This window comes from Tachypleus tridentatus, chromosome 12 (genome assembly GCF_004210375.1).
Source record: "Tachypleus tridentatus isolate NWPU-2018 chromosome 12, ASM421037v1, whole genome shotgun sequence".
In the NCBI taxonomy this organism is placed as follows: Eukaryota; Metazoa; Arthropoda; class Merostomata; order Xiphosura; family Limulidae; genus Tachypleus; species Tachypleus tridentatus.
Window position 1 is genome coordinate 4,938,271 of NC_134836.1, and position 17,621 is coordinate 4,955,891.

At 35.2% G+C, this 17,621-nt stretch overlaps 1 protein-coding gene across 12 annotated transcripts in view; it reads left to right on the top strand.

The window, feature by feature from the left end:
* Positions 1-17,621, top strand: part of LOC143233119 (uncharacterized) — a 124,165-nt gene that overhangs the window by 81,643 nt on the left and 24,901 nt on the right. For all 12 annotated transcript variants that reach the window (XR_013017990.1, XR_013017991.1, XM_076469044.1 and 9 more), the window contains exons 9-14: positions 123-202; positions 883-1,149; positions 10,265-10,386; positions 11,132-12,570; positions 13,782-14,121; positions 15,430-15,589. Coding sequence is in view for 10 of the 12 variants with exons in the window: in XM_076469044.1 (XP_076325159.1) it covers positions 123-202; positions 883-1,149; positions 10,265-10,386; positions 11,132-12,570; positions 13,782-14,121; positions 15,430-15,589 (2,408 nt within the window). In the remaining 2 variants the exon portion in view is untranslated. The remainder of the gene's footprint in view (positions 1-122; positions 203-882; positions 1,150-10,264; positions 10,387-11,131; positions 12,571-13,781; positions 14,122-15,429; positions 15,590-17,621) is intronic.

The window sequence follows — 17,621 nt, forward strand, 5'->3', positions numbered from 1 at the left end:
AGAATGATTTTTAATATTTTAGTTTTGCAGATTTTAGTGGTAAGTTGATGGCTTCAGTAGAAGTAAATGATCTTGTAATGTTTGTCTGATTATTTTTTGTTATAAAATATGAATGGTTTTAGGGAATCTTCAGGACAGAATATGCAGCAACATCCTGTAGAGCCAAACTTAAATGACAATTCTACCTGCATACTCAGTCAAGGTAGTATATTTGTTGTCTTTTTATTCATTTTTTCACAACTGATTTTGTGGGGTGAAGTAGCTTAACACTTTTTTGAAGTGAGTATTTAAACTCATTTGTTTACAAACTAGTTTATAAATTTATTTTATTCTGTGCTTGTAAACAAATGTCGTTGCACTACATTGATGAAAGTTCATAAACAGAGTTATGACTTTATCTTCAAAAGGCTTCGGTAATTGTTTATAAATTTTTATTATATAAAAAGAATTTTTAACAAGTATGGCAGTTTTAACAATAAGTATTTGTGAATTGATTTAGTTTTAACATATTGAATCTCTAATGTGTAAAATTGTGTTTGGTTTTCATTTGTAGTCCTTTACTTACCACTAATAACATGATGTATTTTAGGTGTTTAGAATGTGTAATATACTGACACAGTCCATTATTTGTTATTATTTATCAGACTAACTGGATGTTTGTTTATTTTTTAATTTCATTTTTTTTATCAGAATATGAATTTAAGTTAACACATTTCTTACATTCTTACATTATATGAATTAGTCTGTTACAAAGAACAGATTAGTCCTCTACATCATCATTTCTTTTACTGAAATTCGCATTTATAACAAGGAAAAGAAACAAAAACAATTATATTATTAATGTGTAGTTTTATAATAACAATCATTGGTTTTCTCTTACAGAGGTTAATTCTCCAGTTACCCAGTGGGAGTCAGATTCTGTCATACGCACCCCAATGGCACAGCACTGGGTTACTCCTAGCCCTGTAGTAGGTCCCACAGTGTGGCTTAGTCAAAACACATATAATCCTACTCCAGCTCCGCCACCTCAAACAGCTCTACCCTATTCCATAGACCCGTCTCACATTCCCATATCACCAGGGGGATACCAAGTCTATAGAGATTCTTTAACCAATCAAATTTTTCTACTGCCTACAGCAACAAATATAGGTAAATTTCTTTATTTCTGTATTTGTTATGTCTTTCATTTGGTAATATTTTCATTTCTAGCACCACTTAATAGCAGGCTAGCACTAAACCTTATTATGCTAATACAATTTCAATAATTATTAAAAACAGTTGCTAATTTTAGTACATGTATATTTTTATTCCTTAGCTTTGTTTTAAAAGCTTATATTTTATGTTTTGATTCTTTCTTAATATTTAATGTATATAATAACTATTCCAACATTTTTCATTGAGCTTAGGTAAAGTTGGTGAAGGCAGTGCTTAGTTTGTGTACATTTATAAATCATGTAGCTTCCTTTAAAACTTATCTTTGGATTAAAATCAATTGCTACAAATATTTTTGTTTGGTTTAACAGTTGTCTTTATGACTGATTGGGTATTATCATTTGTGATACCTGTATTGTAGTATTAACTTCTACATTGTTCTACTTGAATGCAAAACATCCTTGATGGGATGCCTTGTTGGTATTACTTATCTGATGTTACTTTTTTTGTGGAAGGAGTATTCAATTTAAAATATCAATCTGTCATTTTAATACTTAAATTGTGTTATTATCCAAAGAAACTTTAGACCTTAAACACATAAAAATTAAAAACATTGCAAATAGTTAACATTACATTTAATTTTATGAATCAGTACCTTCATTTATTGGTATATGATTAATTTTGCATACCATATGGTTTACTGTGCTGAAATCTGTTTGAATATACATTTACATAGACAGTGCTATCAAGGAAAAGTTAATGATAATATTTCTGCAGGTTTCACACTTAATTACACAAAATTCAAAATAAAAAAATATAACTTACAGTATCAAGTATTGCATGAATTTCTTGTATATTGAACAGTGAAGAGTCTAAGAATATATCTCAAAAACAACAAACTGAACAAAAATTATATAGTGCAAAATGGATTCATCAAGCTAACATCATAATAAAAGAAAAATGAGAAAACAAATAAGTATAAATAAAATAAACTAAACTGTTAGGATTCTGGTTTACAAATGTCTTCAGAAAAAGTTTAGAATGAAAGAAAAGACTGCCTTAATTAATGAAAATTAATGATAGAATGTATAGCACATGCAGGAAGGGAAGGAACATCAACTTTTCAAATTAAAAACAGAAACTTTATTATTTCCTTTTTAGTGGACTAGTGTTGAAGTTTGAATTTTGCTTCTTAAATGTTTAAAAAAATTTTGATGCTGTAGACAACACCTGCCAAAATTGCTGCTGAGAGATTTAGGTTTTCTGATTATTCTTCGTCACATGCTGTTTATTTACATATAATGCTTAGTTTAATCTGTATAAAAGACCTTTAGCATTAGAAAACTGGAAGAAATTATATAACTGGCATTAATTGATAGTACATTTGTTATTTTAATGTAGAGATTGTTATTGTCTATTATTGCAATAATAGACTTTTTTCCAACAACAAAAACAAAATTCCCCTCAGTGTGGATTCCTGTACGTGGTGAGGGGACCTCCCAGGGAAGGTTCTGTTCTTTCAGTTTATTTCCTCTGGGATCTAAACATCCACCCACGTGTTTGCCGTATATGGCAACCCGTGAAGGGGAGGAGAGGATCCTGGTGGTTGAGGGGTCCAACCCTAACACACCACTTTGGCCTTGAATTCCTGTAGACAGGCAGCCAAGTACCAGTGTTGGATGTTTTCAACAGGTGTTGTGGAAATTGTATCTGATGCTGGTGTTTGGGTATAGTGTTCACGAAACCCTGGTGTTGCTGCAGTGTTCTTGTTTGACATTGTAGTGCATCCTCTCGTAGGGCTTCATGGTGGGTGGGGCTGGTGGGCACTTAAATTTCCATTTCTTTATTATGGATACTCCAGTTACAAATCTTAATAAAATAGTGAAAAAACAGTTTATAGGTAAATGACTACATCTTGAAGATTCTGAGCAGCAATCCTCACCATCTGTACCACCTGTTGTATCTCATTTTCTTCTATTGCATTCACTTTTAGACGGATCTTTAGGGCAAATGTCTCCCTTTTTCATTCAGAAGGAACTACAGGGCTCTCCAAAGTCAGTTAAGAAGCTTCGTTCTGGTAACATATTGGTGGAAACATCCACATCTCAATACAGAGAACTCCTCTTGTATTCAAAGGCAATTGGGGATATACCTATTGAGGTTACACCTCATACTACTTTGAATTAATCACGAGGAGTTATTGTTGAGAAGGATTTGAAGAATATCTCAAAGTCAAAGATTCTTGCTGGTTTCTCTACCCAAGAAGTTTATGCAGTGAGGCATATATCCACTTGCAAAGATCGAATTATGGTGCTGACCAATGTCCTCATTCTCACATTTACATCACCACACCTGCCTGCCATCGTCAAGGCAGGTTATCTTAATTGCAGAGTACGGCCATACATTCCAAACCCTCTCCAATGTTTTCAGTGACAGCGGTTTGGTCACTTGAAGACGTTATGTCGTGGTTACTTGACGTGTGCTCATTACAGTGGCAAGGACCATGATGCCTACACATGTCAAACGGACCCTCATTGCATCAATTGCAATGACTCTCACCAGTCCTACTTTCGTTCTTGCCCTGAATGATTGGAATAAAAAGAGGTGTAGCATTTGAAAATGATTCATAACATTACTTATCCTGAAGCTCGAAAATTGTTGTCCACCACTTCATCTCGGACGTATGCTGCTGCACTTCATTCTACAACTACAGTGGGAGTGCAGACAGATCTCTCTGTGCCTCCAAAAGAATCGTTTGCAAACCACATGAAAAGTCTTTTTGACCTCCATGGTTAAAAAAGTTGATGAATCAACTTCAACACCTATCTCTGTCCCTTACATACATTTCAACAAACCTCAAGATCTACATCCTTTGGTTCCAGGTACAGGCATTTCCTCTGATACATCATTTTCTCCCACCCCTAGATGCAAAACAATCATTCATTCACATCCTTAGTCACTGGAATCCCCTTTCAACAGCAAAGACCTGCCCAATCGACTCAGGGCAGGATCCATGGAGGTCGATAAACCTCCATCGAATAAGGACAGTAAGGAAAAAAAGACATGGTCATAAAGAGTAGGGTTCTTTACCCAATTCACCTACATTTAAATAAAAATGGCCACCCTGATACAATGGAACAGTTGAGGTTTATCTTCTAATCTGGATGAAATCAAAACACTGATTGCTTCCTACCATCCTGTACGTTTTTCCTTACAGGAAACATTTCTGAAACCTGCCGATACAGTCACTTTTTTGTGGTTTTCTTTGTAGAGAAATGACAGGCTGTGTGATGGACGAGTGTATCGAGGGGTGGCAGTGTTGATTGATCAGCATGTGCCCACCCTGTCTTTGGCACTTGACACACCCTTGGACGCTGTAGCCATCCGTGTTTCCTTGGGTCATACCATCACTGTTTGTTCTCTATACCTGTCGCCTGGAGAGACCTGTAAGTAATTGGATCTTGATGCTCTCATTGAACAGTTGCCCCCCTTTTTAATACTGGGGGAACTTCAATGGACATCATTTCCTCTGGGGAAGTGCTGGTATTGATAGGAGGGATTGCTCTGTAGAGCATATGCTCTCTGATCAGAACCTTTTCTCTTTTCAATACTGGTTCTTTTACTTATTTCCATGCACCTAGTCAGTCCTTTACTGCTATTGATTTCCCAGTTTGCTCCCCTTCATTATTCTCCTATTTTTCATGGACAGTTGACAACAATCCACGAGGCAGTGATTGTTTTCCAATAATCTTGAGAGAGACTGGACGTGGTTGATGCCACTTGACCCGCATACCCCAGTAGAAGCTGAATCAGACAAACTGGCCATTTTTCACTGCTCTTGCAGAACTTGATCCTGCCATCATCTGTAAGCCATCAGTAGATGACCGTGTGGCAGCAGTAATTGACTGTATTATACAAGCAGCTGCTCAATGTATACCTAAAACCTTGACACGTTTTCCACGATATCCTCCTCTGTGGTGGAATCCTGCCACATGGCACAGAAAGCTCAAAAACGGGCCTGGGATACTTTCCATAGATATCCCACACTCTCGAACTGCATGGGTTTCCAGCGGGCCCATACGCATGCTCGGTGGGTAAGACGTCAAAGCCAGAAGGACTCTTGGATTAAATTCACAACCATCATATCTTCTACCACCAGTTCCAAAGTCATATGAGACAAGATTTGCAAGGTCAGTGGCCAATATAATTCTGTCTCCCTCTCGATCCTGCTCTCTGATGGCCAGGAAGTAGCTGATACCCGGAACATCGCCTACACTCTAGGTTCCCAACCTTTTGGCACTCGCGACCCCTTACCTAAAAGTTTGAAACCCATGTGACCCCCTACTTAGGGCTTACTATCAGCAGCTTAATTTTTCTTTTATTTTCTGTGAAGGAGAGGGAAAGAAACATATAAAAAATATATATAAAAATTCTGTAATTATTTATTAGCAAATTAAATCACATTGGTCCAACCTGAATTCACAAATAGAACATATATTTCTTAAAATAATATTAACATAGGTTAGAACAGCTATCCAACCCAGCTAGTGAGATGCCTGATGTTGCATTTCAGCAGCAAGCTTTGAAATTCGTGACCAAGAGCTTGTTAGAGCCAATCTTATGTCATCTCCAACATCCAGTCTGTTCCTATTCTTTGTTTTTATATTGACAAGAGTGGAAAATCCTGCCTCACACAAGTAGGTAGAAGCAAATGGAACAAGGACATATAAAGCTATCATGCTGACTTTGGAGTATGACTGATACATAGTGCACCTGAACTGAGCCACGGATTTCACCTTGAAGAGATCACGAGCTGAAGAGTCGTTCCTTAGATCCAGAAATTCATCTTGGATATCATCTGGGATGCTGGATACATCAAGTTCAGTACAAAAAGGGTTCCTTACCAGGGCCTCCTGTTCCTGTGATAGCTCAGGGAAGTAACGCTTGACTTCCTTTTCTAGAGACTGAAGATGTTCTGTAATCTCATCCTTGAGGAACTGATCCAGTTGGATCTGAGACTCATCCGTCACTCCACAAAGTTTTTCAAACATAGCGATGTTTCCAAGATTGGTTTTCCGACGCAAGACTATCTTGAAAAAGGAGAACATGTGTTTCCCTTCCTTGAAGCTTCAAATTGAGCTTGTTCAGCTGGTCAAAAATATCGGCTAGGTACGCAACCCTTTTATTCCATGCTTCATCTTCGAAGTGAGCTACAAGATCTTTCCTTTCCTGTGTCTCCAGGAATAGCTTTATTTCATCTTTCATTTCAAAGACACGATTAATAACGTTTCCTTTCGACAACCAACGTACTGCTGTGTAGAAGAGAAGGACTTCGTGGTCAGCATTCATGTCTTTGCATAGTTCTTTGAATAGGCGAGTGTTGAGTGCTTGAGTCTTCACATAATTTACAATTTTGATTACAGATTCTAGCACTTTCTGCAGAGAGGCAGGGAGAGTCTTACTGGCGAGAGCATATCGGTGAATCATGCAGTGGATGCCCTTTGCTTGAGGTGCTAGCTTCTTCACTCTTGACTGGAGTCCTGATTTCGATCCCAGCATAGCCGGTTCCCCATCCGTACAAACCCCACACACGTTTTCCCATTGAAGATCTTTGTCTTGAAAAAAAGTTGAAACTTTTTCCATGACATCATCAGCTTTTGTTGTGGTTTCAAGTGCACTGCAGAATAAGAATTATTCTTTGATGCCACCTGAATTAATGTATCTCACGAAGACAAGCAACTGAGAACATGAACTTACATCTGTTGACTCGTCGAGCTGAAAGGAGAACAAAGGGGAACCCTTGATTTCAGTCAAAACCTGTTCCTTCACATCCATAGACATTTTAGAAATGCGCCTCTGTATAGTATTATTTGACAGGGATACTTGCTGCATCTTCTTTGCACTGGCTTCTCCAAGAATAAGATTTACTGCTTTCATCATGCAGGGTTTAAGAAGTGTTTCTCCAATCGTTTGAGGCTTTTTTTGTTTAGCAATTTCGAATACAATCTCATATGAAGCTTCCACTACGGCTGCACTCTGCTGCTGAAACGACCCACATCTATCGATTCTTTGGCTTTTAAAACACCGTTCATGCCGTTTGAAGAAATCCAAACCCTTCTTTGCGTGTTCTGGATGTTTCGTCTCGAGATGATGCTTGAGTTTTGATGGTTTCATTGACTCTGCACTCAGGACAGCATGGCACAAAACACACTGTGGTTTCTCGATGCCGTCATTGGCGAGCACAGTGGTGAAGCCAATGTTGAGGTAGCATTCTGAGTATCTGCGCCGTTTAGCCATGGTCACAACTCACCTCTACTGCTTACTTATCTCCTTGTTAAAATAAAATAAAAATGTTGAATAATGAACGCTTTGGCAACTGTAGATCTTACACTGACTACTTGTGGGGGGGTGCAGGTAGAGTAATGATGGGGTAAGTATTGGGAGGGAAGGGAGCGTGGCCAGTCATGCGATTCGTCATCCACCAATCAGCAACGGACATGTGACTCACGTGTCGGCAGCGAACACACACACACTTAATCACAGCTAAACAGACACACAAGCAAACGTACATGCGCGTGCACTCACATACTCTACTCACTAGTACACAAATACATACAGTTGCAGACACATACACATTCACACAGGCACATTCACTCACAGGCACGCATACATACACCCATAATATCACCTAATGACATTGAACTGACGTAGCACACGTTTTGCTTTGCACCGAAACAAAAAAAATGTAAGAGCATGAAAATGTAATTGATGAAATAAAATTAATGTTATCCCAAGCTACTTCTAACAAGGCTACGCGACTCCCCTGCCAAGGCTTCGCGATCCCCCCAGTTGGGAACCCCTGCTCTAGGTGAAAGCTTTTGGTGGGTATCTAGTACTTCTGCTTCATCTTCCACCATCTTAGCCATCAATACTTGGGCAGAGTAATCACCTCTAGCTGATTGTGTCTATGACTGTAATCATCCCTTTACACTGGTGGAACTCAAACTGGCCCTTCACTGGTCTGGTAGTACATCAGTTATACCTGATGATGTACACTATGAAATGCTGTGCCATCTATCACCTGCTTCTTTTACTATTCTTCTGCTTGTTATTAACCAAATCTGGCAGGAGAATGTTTTTCCTGATGCCAGGCTATTGTCCTACCTTTCTCTGAGCCTGGGAAGGATCCCAGATTCCTACCAAACTCCTGGTTGTGTGCAGAATTCCCTCTACAGCTTCTGTGTTCAATGCTGAACTGTATGCCATTTCTCTTGCCCTGGATCACATAGAAGCTAAGCAGTACTCAAACTGTACTATTTATACTGACTCTGGAATTGCCACAGGTTGGTTTACACCCTATTCTTGCCAATATTCAAAAAGGACTGGCCCATTTCTCTTTAACATCTATTTCTATCCAGTTTTTCTGGATACCGGGCCATGTTGGTATTCACAGGAACGAGCTTGCCGACACCGCAGTTAAGTCTATCTGCTCTGGCACTACCACCACTGTGCCTGTCCCATACATGGGCTATGGTCCTGTATTCAAGGCTCAGCTCCATGCCAGCTGGCAGTCGACTTGGAGTGAGCAACGTGAAAACAAACTTTTCCAAATAAAACCCTATATTGGAATTTGGCTGTCTTGCTTCCTGTAAAGATTGAAAAGAAGAAGTTGTTCTTTCAACAACTAAACTGCGCATTTGTCACAGTTTTTAAACTCATAGTTTTCTTTTATCTGGAACTGATGCACTAGTGTGTAGTTTGTGTAACACTCAGATTACAATAAGCTACATTTTACTTTCTTGCCATCATTACGACTCTCGACGACGGCACCATTTTAAATATGTTCTTTCTCAAGGTTTGTTTATAACTTAGATGGTGTTATTGGTGAAGGTGAAACTGTCCACCTTGGTAATGTTTTTAGTTTTCTAAAACCATTGATCTTTTTAATGCCATTTAAGTTTCTTAATTTATACATAACACCTTTTTAATGTGGTTCCCTTTTAAAAATCACAGTTCATCTTGTTCAATTTGAAATTAGAAACTGGCCATAACATTAAATAACTCAAAACCAAGCCTGGAAAGGCCAACTTCAGGTGACTAACAATGCTGTTTGAACTATCTGTTTGAACTACTCGTTGGTCATCCTGACGAGTTATTATTATAATTTTGCTACACGTCTTTTGAAACCTTTTCATTACTTTCTTTTTTGAAAATGGCCATAACGTCAAATAACTTGGAACCAGGACTGGAAAGGCCAACATCAGGTGACTGACGGTGGTTTTTGTACTTACCTGTTAGTTTTCCTGGCAAGTTATGATAATTACAGTTATGCTACAGAAAGTTCTTTACAACTTGAATTACTGTAGCTTTTCTCTTAACATTGTAGACTGGATGTAAACATTAGTTTTATGCTATTTATATGTTTTTTTAACTTTGTTTTGTTTTACCTTAATTTCCTTTTATGAATTTTACTAAATTTACTTTTAACTTTTTACCAGATGTTTTGCACAGATAGCCTGGCTGCTTTATGCTATAAAACACTAAATCAACCAACCAACCAACAAACAAAAAATTAGTTTTTTTGTCTTAGATATAAATTGTGACAAAACAGTATTTTTTAAGATGCTGTAGATAACTATACTATTTGTGATTTTAAAAAGTATAATTTTAAAGTTACCTTTTCATATTTTGGACATTTTCAGAAATGGATGTATATGGTGACAAAGTGATCTTTAGAAAATTATTGAGGTTATTGTTGTGGTGAATAGCCTTAGGTATTTCATCTTAAAGAAATTTGTGTTAAAGATTTACTCATTTCTGTTTTTGGTTACTCATTTATTGTGATGCTCATTTGATAAGTTAATTTTCAATTAGCTGTATATTTAATTTGATTTTTTGAATTTGTCATTGTGTTGATGATTTTTATTTTATTTTAAAATCTCCAAATGTTACGTGTTATTTCTTTGGTTTGTTGCAAGTGTTAAAGTTTTTTGTTGTAAGCTCTTAACAATTACTGTTTAAATGTAATGATTACTCTTGTACAGAAAAACTTTTCAATGCATAATTTGTATTTAATAACTCTATCTTTGTGTTAATAAACTTTTGGTTTCAGAAATCGTGGACCGATCTGGAATTTGGACAGGCTATCCAACTCCTGCCTGTAGCACAGCTGTGCAACAAATGTTTACAACCCAACCTCATCAACCACCATTTCAAGCTCAAGCTGTAAAAGAGGTAATGAATGTGTGTGGTGAGCTTATATTAAGGTGCTGTTGTTTGAACATTAATACTGTGTTGAATTTAGAGAAAGTATATTTAAAAGTTGTAAATACTCAAGTTTTCATCATATTAAAAATTTTATTGTCAAACTTCTTAAAAACTAGAAAAGTTGAAGGAATGATCCTGTTCTCTGATGTGCTTAATTTTACTGTAAGTCAAAAGTTAGAATTTGATGTATGAATATATTTGTTTGCTTCATTTCACCTCTAATGGTATCTTTTGCATTTTTTAATTATGAAACAAAGTGGATTGATGAAAGCTCATGTTATTCAGAACTGTAGATTTTGTGTGCAATATCATCCAAACAATAAAACTGATTCCTTGGGCCATTAAGAAAACTGACAGCCATGAAACTTAGTTTATAATAGAGGATGGAAAGGTGCAAATTACTACCTTGGGTTGGTTTGATACTTTATATATTAGATTGAAAGATAAACGTAAATGCTTAGCAACTTATTAATCACTGTAATGCAAAGTTGCTGTATTTCATTTGAAATTCAGGATAGTTTACTAATTGTAAATGATTGACACATTTTTTAAAAGTGAAATCTTGCCTCACAGAAAGGTTTACCTTATAATGTAGGTTGGACATGTGTTATTCTATTGTCTTAGAAGTTTGTGCAATTTGGTATCGAGTAATGTCATACTAATCTATTTATCAAATGATATTAAGCTGTTTTCTTTGTTTTATGTGATATAGGAAGACCAACACAAACACCAAACGACAGAGAATAGAAATTCATCTCTGCCTAGCAATTGCATTACAACACTAGAAATTTCAGAAGATGAAGAGAGAAATGGGTCATCACAGCGTATCTGTGAAGAATATGAAGAGGATAAAACTGAAGGCAAAACTCTTGGAATGCTTCACACAGCCCCACCATTGCCTCTTGGCTCTTCCTCGACAGTTTCTTACCCAGCATTCCCTCAAGCTGCTGCCCCAGCAGCACTTTCTTATTTCTATGAAGCTTCCACGATTGTTCATCTGACTCAAACCCAGTCAACAACTGCTATTCAAACAGAGCCAGGTAAACGTTCACAGGGAACATCACCTATGAATCCAGTTACTCCATCACCACCACCCATGCTTTTGGGTTCTGAGCAAGGTGTTCAGACATCAGTTTCTGATGAAGGAGATGAGAGTGAGAATACTGATGAAGGGGAGATAGAAGTTAGTCAAATTACTACTAATGCAGAACAACCTAGTCAGACTACGAGTGTTACAGCTGCAATTCAAGTAGATATGGACTCTCAGACAAATTCAGATTATACTGATGTAGAAGAACATGCTGTAGAAGTAACAGATTCTGCTAACCAAACTGACAACCTATTGATGAATATTGTTAAGGATTTTTGTGCAAGTGGCGAAGAAGAATCATGTGATGTGACTTGTTTTCTTTCTCCAGCTGTAACAGAAAACCTTTTCGTTGCTAATGGTAATGATTCAGAAACTCAGGAGCAACCTTCTTTGAGTGTTGAAGTAGTTGAAGAGGACTCTGCACCTGTTCTTTCAGCAGCTAGCAAACCAGTCATGGACTTCATTGATCATCATGGGTTAAACTTGCTTGTGGATAGTATTGAAGAATTTGCTTCACGTGAACAAGAAGGAAAGACTATGGAAATGGGTCAGCATCATTCAGGCAACTCAGGTGAACAGTGTAGTAAGAAAATAAGTGATTTAGATGTTAGTGCTAAAGCCAATGACATTATGGATCCCTCTGAAGACTCTGTGTTGTTGAAACAAAAGTCATTGTCAAACAGTATTGATTCATCATGTACTGATGGTTTAGGACTGTTATGTGCTCTAGCTGAACAGCGATTCTTGGAGGAATCGATGAACTTTCAAGTTCCAGAGGTAGGACTGAACCTCAGTTTGAAGCATGATATTAATCAAAACTACAAGGAATCTAAGAAGCAAGAGGACATCCCTAATTGTAAGAGCCCTTTACATGTTTATGCTCTCAGTAGTAAGCACTTATCTCCATTCTCCACATTAGAAAGCCCATTACTTGCTAGCTATGCTCCAAAAACAATGGATGTTGCAGAATTGGAGATGAAATTGCAGCTGGCAGAGTTACAGAGAAAATACAAAGAAAAACAAAAGGAATTGGCCAAACTACAACCAAAAAGAGAAAAGGAGTAAGCAGTGATTATTTTAAAATAATTAAATAGTTTAACTTTCTTTTTATCAAATATGTACTCTAAAGCACCTTGTATTAGCAATGATAATTTTTTCAAAGTTCCTAATCTCATTGTTATGAAACTTTCTCAATTTCATATCTCTGGGACATCTATAAGCACCAGTTTAGTAAGCTGGTCAATAAGGATGAATTTAAATCCCTAGAATAGTTTATGCTATTTTTCTTCTTAAGTAAGAAAGATACTACTGGTGTAGGGGGAAAAAAAAACTCTCTCTCTCTCTCTCTCTCTCTCTATATATATATATATATATATATATATATATATATATATACACACACACAAACACAGACACACTCAAACATATTTGTAAACTGTAAGAATCATTTGAAATCGTACAGTTTTAAAATTTACATCTATTACAAAAAAATTGAGGTAATAAATGTATTTTTTCCTTGTTAATAATCTGAACAGTTCTTCAAACCCAGAAAAGTGTTAATAACAGTTATTTTCAGTCACTGATATTAGCTCAAGTACATTCTGTGAAAACAGTACAAGAGATCTTTATCTGTACGTTGTTTGTAAGATGCATCCTTTACTCAGTGTGTTTTATATTACTAGCCTATCAATTCTATATCAAATCTATATAGCAAGCACCTGAAAGTTAGTCTTGGTATATATTCCTGAGATGTTAAGTTACCCAGAATTTATTGACTTTGAGAGGAAAATAATATTTTTAACCTTAAGAAAGAATACTAGTAATATGAATTATACATTTCTGGCAACAAAAAAAATCTTAAAAAGGTTTTTCTTTTTCACAAAATCAATACTGTAATGTAGCCCCATCTTTTAGTTACAGAAAATTTCAAGAGTGAAATATTTGAGTAATAATTATCGTCACATTTAAACTAAAAGTGTGCTTGTAATATCATTTATATATATATTTACTATTGTAGAATGTATATGTATATAAATGAGTAATTCTTACATTTGTTACAATTTTAATGATTTATTATGTTTAATTTAGGCATTGTTTTGGTGTACTACTAATAAAGATAACTAAGTTTTAGTTATTTCTTTAACTCTTTTTACATAAGAAAAATGTAAAAAATTTAAATATTTTGAAGGTATCAGATTACAACTGGTATTTATATGCCTTTTAAATATTTTTAATGTTTTTAGTTGTAATTGAAATACTAAATGTTTTTCAGAGAACCTGACAATACTCCTGTGAAAAGACGCCCAGGACGCCCAAGAAAAAAACATTTCATGACATTAAAATCAAACACTACAGATATTTCACCCACATTGCTTGGAAACGTTTTATCAGAATCAGTTCCAGAACCCTTTACTCCAGTCCTGAATCCTCCTCAACATCCAGCTTCTTCTGGACTCTCATTTTTTGAAACTCTTGCTCCAGAAACTTTGGATGTATTATCAGGGTCACCTAAAAAGAAGAAAAAGAAATGTTCTCCAATGGAAAACAAAATTAGCCAGATTTTGATAAAGCCTAAAGAAAACAGGTTCTGTGCAAAATTTGGTGTCACAAAGGTATTGTAATTTTTATTAATAATTTTATTATTCATGATGAATTGGTGCTATGTAAATGAAACTGACTTATATGTTGAAAACAATGTAATTAATTGCCCTTCTTGTTAAATTATATTCTTAAATATTATTAGGAGTTTACACTAGTTTGCATAATTTATGAACATTTTTTTAAATAAAAATGTTACAATGCATGGATTTAATTGTTATATATGCACTCAGTAACAAATAATGAAATAAGTATGAGGTGAAATGTAGCAGTTGAAAGATATACGTTAACATAAATGTTTCAAAGGATGGTTCATAAAAGCTAGAGCACTACACAACAATTCAGAAGATTTAATGTTTAAAGAATATTTTACATTGTCAACTAACAGTATGGCTAGTCCTACCTATACTGATTGAAACTTTGAAAAACTGATTTTTCCATTGTAACATCTATCAAGAGTAAATACTCTTAATACATATGTTGTAGAAATGAAGTTCTAAGCTAATGATAATTCTGGACCTTTTTTCTTTTGTAATAACTGATAACATTCCCAAAATACAGCAGATTTATTGAACTGATCACCAACACAAAATTTAATACATTCATTTGTGATGAAGAGAAAACCCACTTGCAGAGAAAATTATATATTTAAAAACGACTGGTATGGGTAGAGAAAGCACTAATAGAGTGATGACCGAAGAAGATCGAACCCATACCAGCCGTTTTTAAATATATAATTCAATACATTCATTGCGTCATCAGATCTTTCTATGCTTAAAGTAACATATGTTTGTTAACATTTTATTTTGTGCAGTTGGAAAAAAGACGTTTAGAGCAACTTACCAATAATCCAACAAGCTGCTATTTTGTGTAAATGTGGAATATAGGCAAATTCCATATACCTTCTTAATAACAATTAAGATGGTTTACAAGTGTTATGATTGTATGAAAATTTATGTTGTGATCAGAATTCATTTGTAATCTGTTATTATTGACGGTTAACTGCTTCAACTGTGATATAATCAAAGTAAGTCAGAGGAAATTTTGTTCTGTTTTAAGGGAGCAGCAAAAAAGCCTCAAAAAAGTAATATCAAAGTTTTACAGCATAACAAAAAGGATAAAGTTGTAAGACATTTTTATGGTTTATGAAGTGTCATTAGATTGTCAATATATTTAAGTTTGAGTTAAAGGTAAGTTAATGTGAAGAACCGACTAATATTGTCATGTTAAGTTATTTTAAGGAATTTATGTGTTACATTAAATACATGAGTCTCTTTATTTCACAAGTTTACTCAAATGCTTTCTTTCCAAAAAAAAAAAAGTCAAATACCAAAGGAAAGAAATCATCTTTAAAACCAGAAGTTACAAATAAAACTGGAGGATTAAATGATCATCAAACAGAAAAGCTGCAGACACTTCTTATGCCTGTGCAAGAAGACGTACCAATAGACAACGGTAACACTGTCTTGATAAATGACCAAGGTATTTATTTACACAGAATTATTGAATAATGTATTGTGCATGTTTTGAAAACTAGGACTGAGATATCAAACTGTAGTTCACCCCTTTGATTGGAAGCCCCCATTCTACTTCTGAGTGGATGTAGGTACCATGGGGCTGTAACAGTAGAACTAATCAACACAAGTCCTTACTCATGGTTATGGTTATCTATATTCCTCCTCCCTCCTTCCTTGTTGTGGGTGACAATAGAGGTAAGAGAGATATATATGCAAAAACGGCTTGTTTGGGTTGAGAAAATATTTTACATAGAAGAGCGAACAACGTTGACCTTCTTCGGTCATCATCAGGTTCACAAAGAAAGAGGTAACTGATCGGAAGCTGACCACATGTTTGAAAGGGGTTGTGCAACTGAATGTCGGAACGTAGAGGGCGGTGTTAGATGTTTGAATATATAATTTTATTTATTTTATTATATTAATATAGGTATAAAGCGTTCCTTTATATTGGTTTATTTTGGGTTTAAGTTGTTGTATAAGTAAGGCTTCTTTAATTTGGTGTTTGTTTATGTTTGTTTCTTTATTTAGTATTTGAGTGTTTTCTATGGTTATGTTGTGTTTATTTGACTTGCAGTGTTCGAAAACGTGTGAAGGTGACTTTTTATGTTCTTTGAATCTGGTTTCCATTTTTCTACTTGTTTCTCCAATATAGAAGTCGTGGCAGTTATCACATTGTATTTTGTAAATAATGTTGGTGTGGTGTTTGTCAGTGTAGTTTTTACATAGTATAGACCTCAGTTTTGTGCCTGGTTTTTGAATAAATTTGGTATTAACTGGAATGTCATATTTTGTTACTAGTTTTTGCCAAATGTTGGTTATTTGTTTGCTGATGTCAGGAATATATGGTATACAACAGTATATGGTTCAGTAATTTTTTGATTCGTGAGATATATTTACTTTTGTTGGTTGATTTTGCTTTCTGTCTAGGTGTGTCCATATAATGTGGAGGAAACTTATTGATGTTGATGAAGTATTGTTTTATTTTGTCTAATTCATCGTTAATTTTATCTGGTGAGCATAGTTTTATGGCTGTGTTTATTTGGTTTCTTAGTATGTTGAGTTTTTGTTTTGTTTCATGTGCTGAGTCCCAAGGAATGTATAGTCCAGTATGGGTGATTTTTCGGTGGATTTCTGTTTTTAATTGTGTGTCAGTTCTTGTAATTTTGAGGTTAAGAAATGATATTTGATTGCTTTCTTCCTGTTCACATGTGATGTTAATGTTGGGATGTATAGAGTTAATGTGATTGAAAAAAATTAAGTATGTGTTCTGTAGATTTGAATCTACATCACTGAGAGGTAAGAGAGATTGTCCTGGTTCTGTCTTTTTTGCTATCCTTCATTATATCTTTGGATCTGACTCTTTCATTTTTGGAAGTATTCTTCAGACACATTTAAGAAGTATTCCTGTCACTTAATTAATGTAGGATTCTAATTAATAATGAGAGTGGAGGGAAGCACTTTATTGGAAGTTATAATTTTTCTATACTGAAAGTGTATTGCCAATAGGCACTCTCACACTTCCCTCCCTTTCTTCCTGTTTCCTTCAGTGCTTACATTCTTTGTTAAAACTTGAAGTGACAGTTTGATACAGTTAGATAGGGAGTCACATGCATTATATATGTCATGCTCCTATTGGTGGAGAAGTGACGCATGATTTACATGACAAACATCTTGGAAGCAGAAGACTTGTGACATACATAAAGAAAAAAATTGCATATTTATGGCAGCAAATATTATAAGACAGAGTAGTATTGATCAGAAACAGTTCTTATCAATATGAGAAAATTATAACATCCTCATTGCATATTAAGCTCATAAATAGTATGTTAACTTGAAAGAAGTTAGTTGTAAAGTCAGTATATGATAGAAAGTATTATGAGTCAGCTTTTTAGTATTTCAGATTCAACTTTTTTGATGTTTTTATATTTGTTACTGTCTTATTTAGATGAGTCTGCCTATTTGTCTTTAAACTTTTGCACAAAAAATAGCTTTATTTT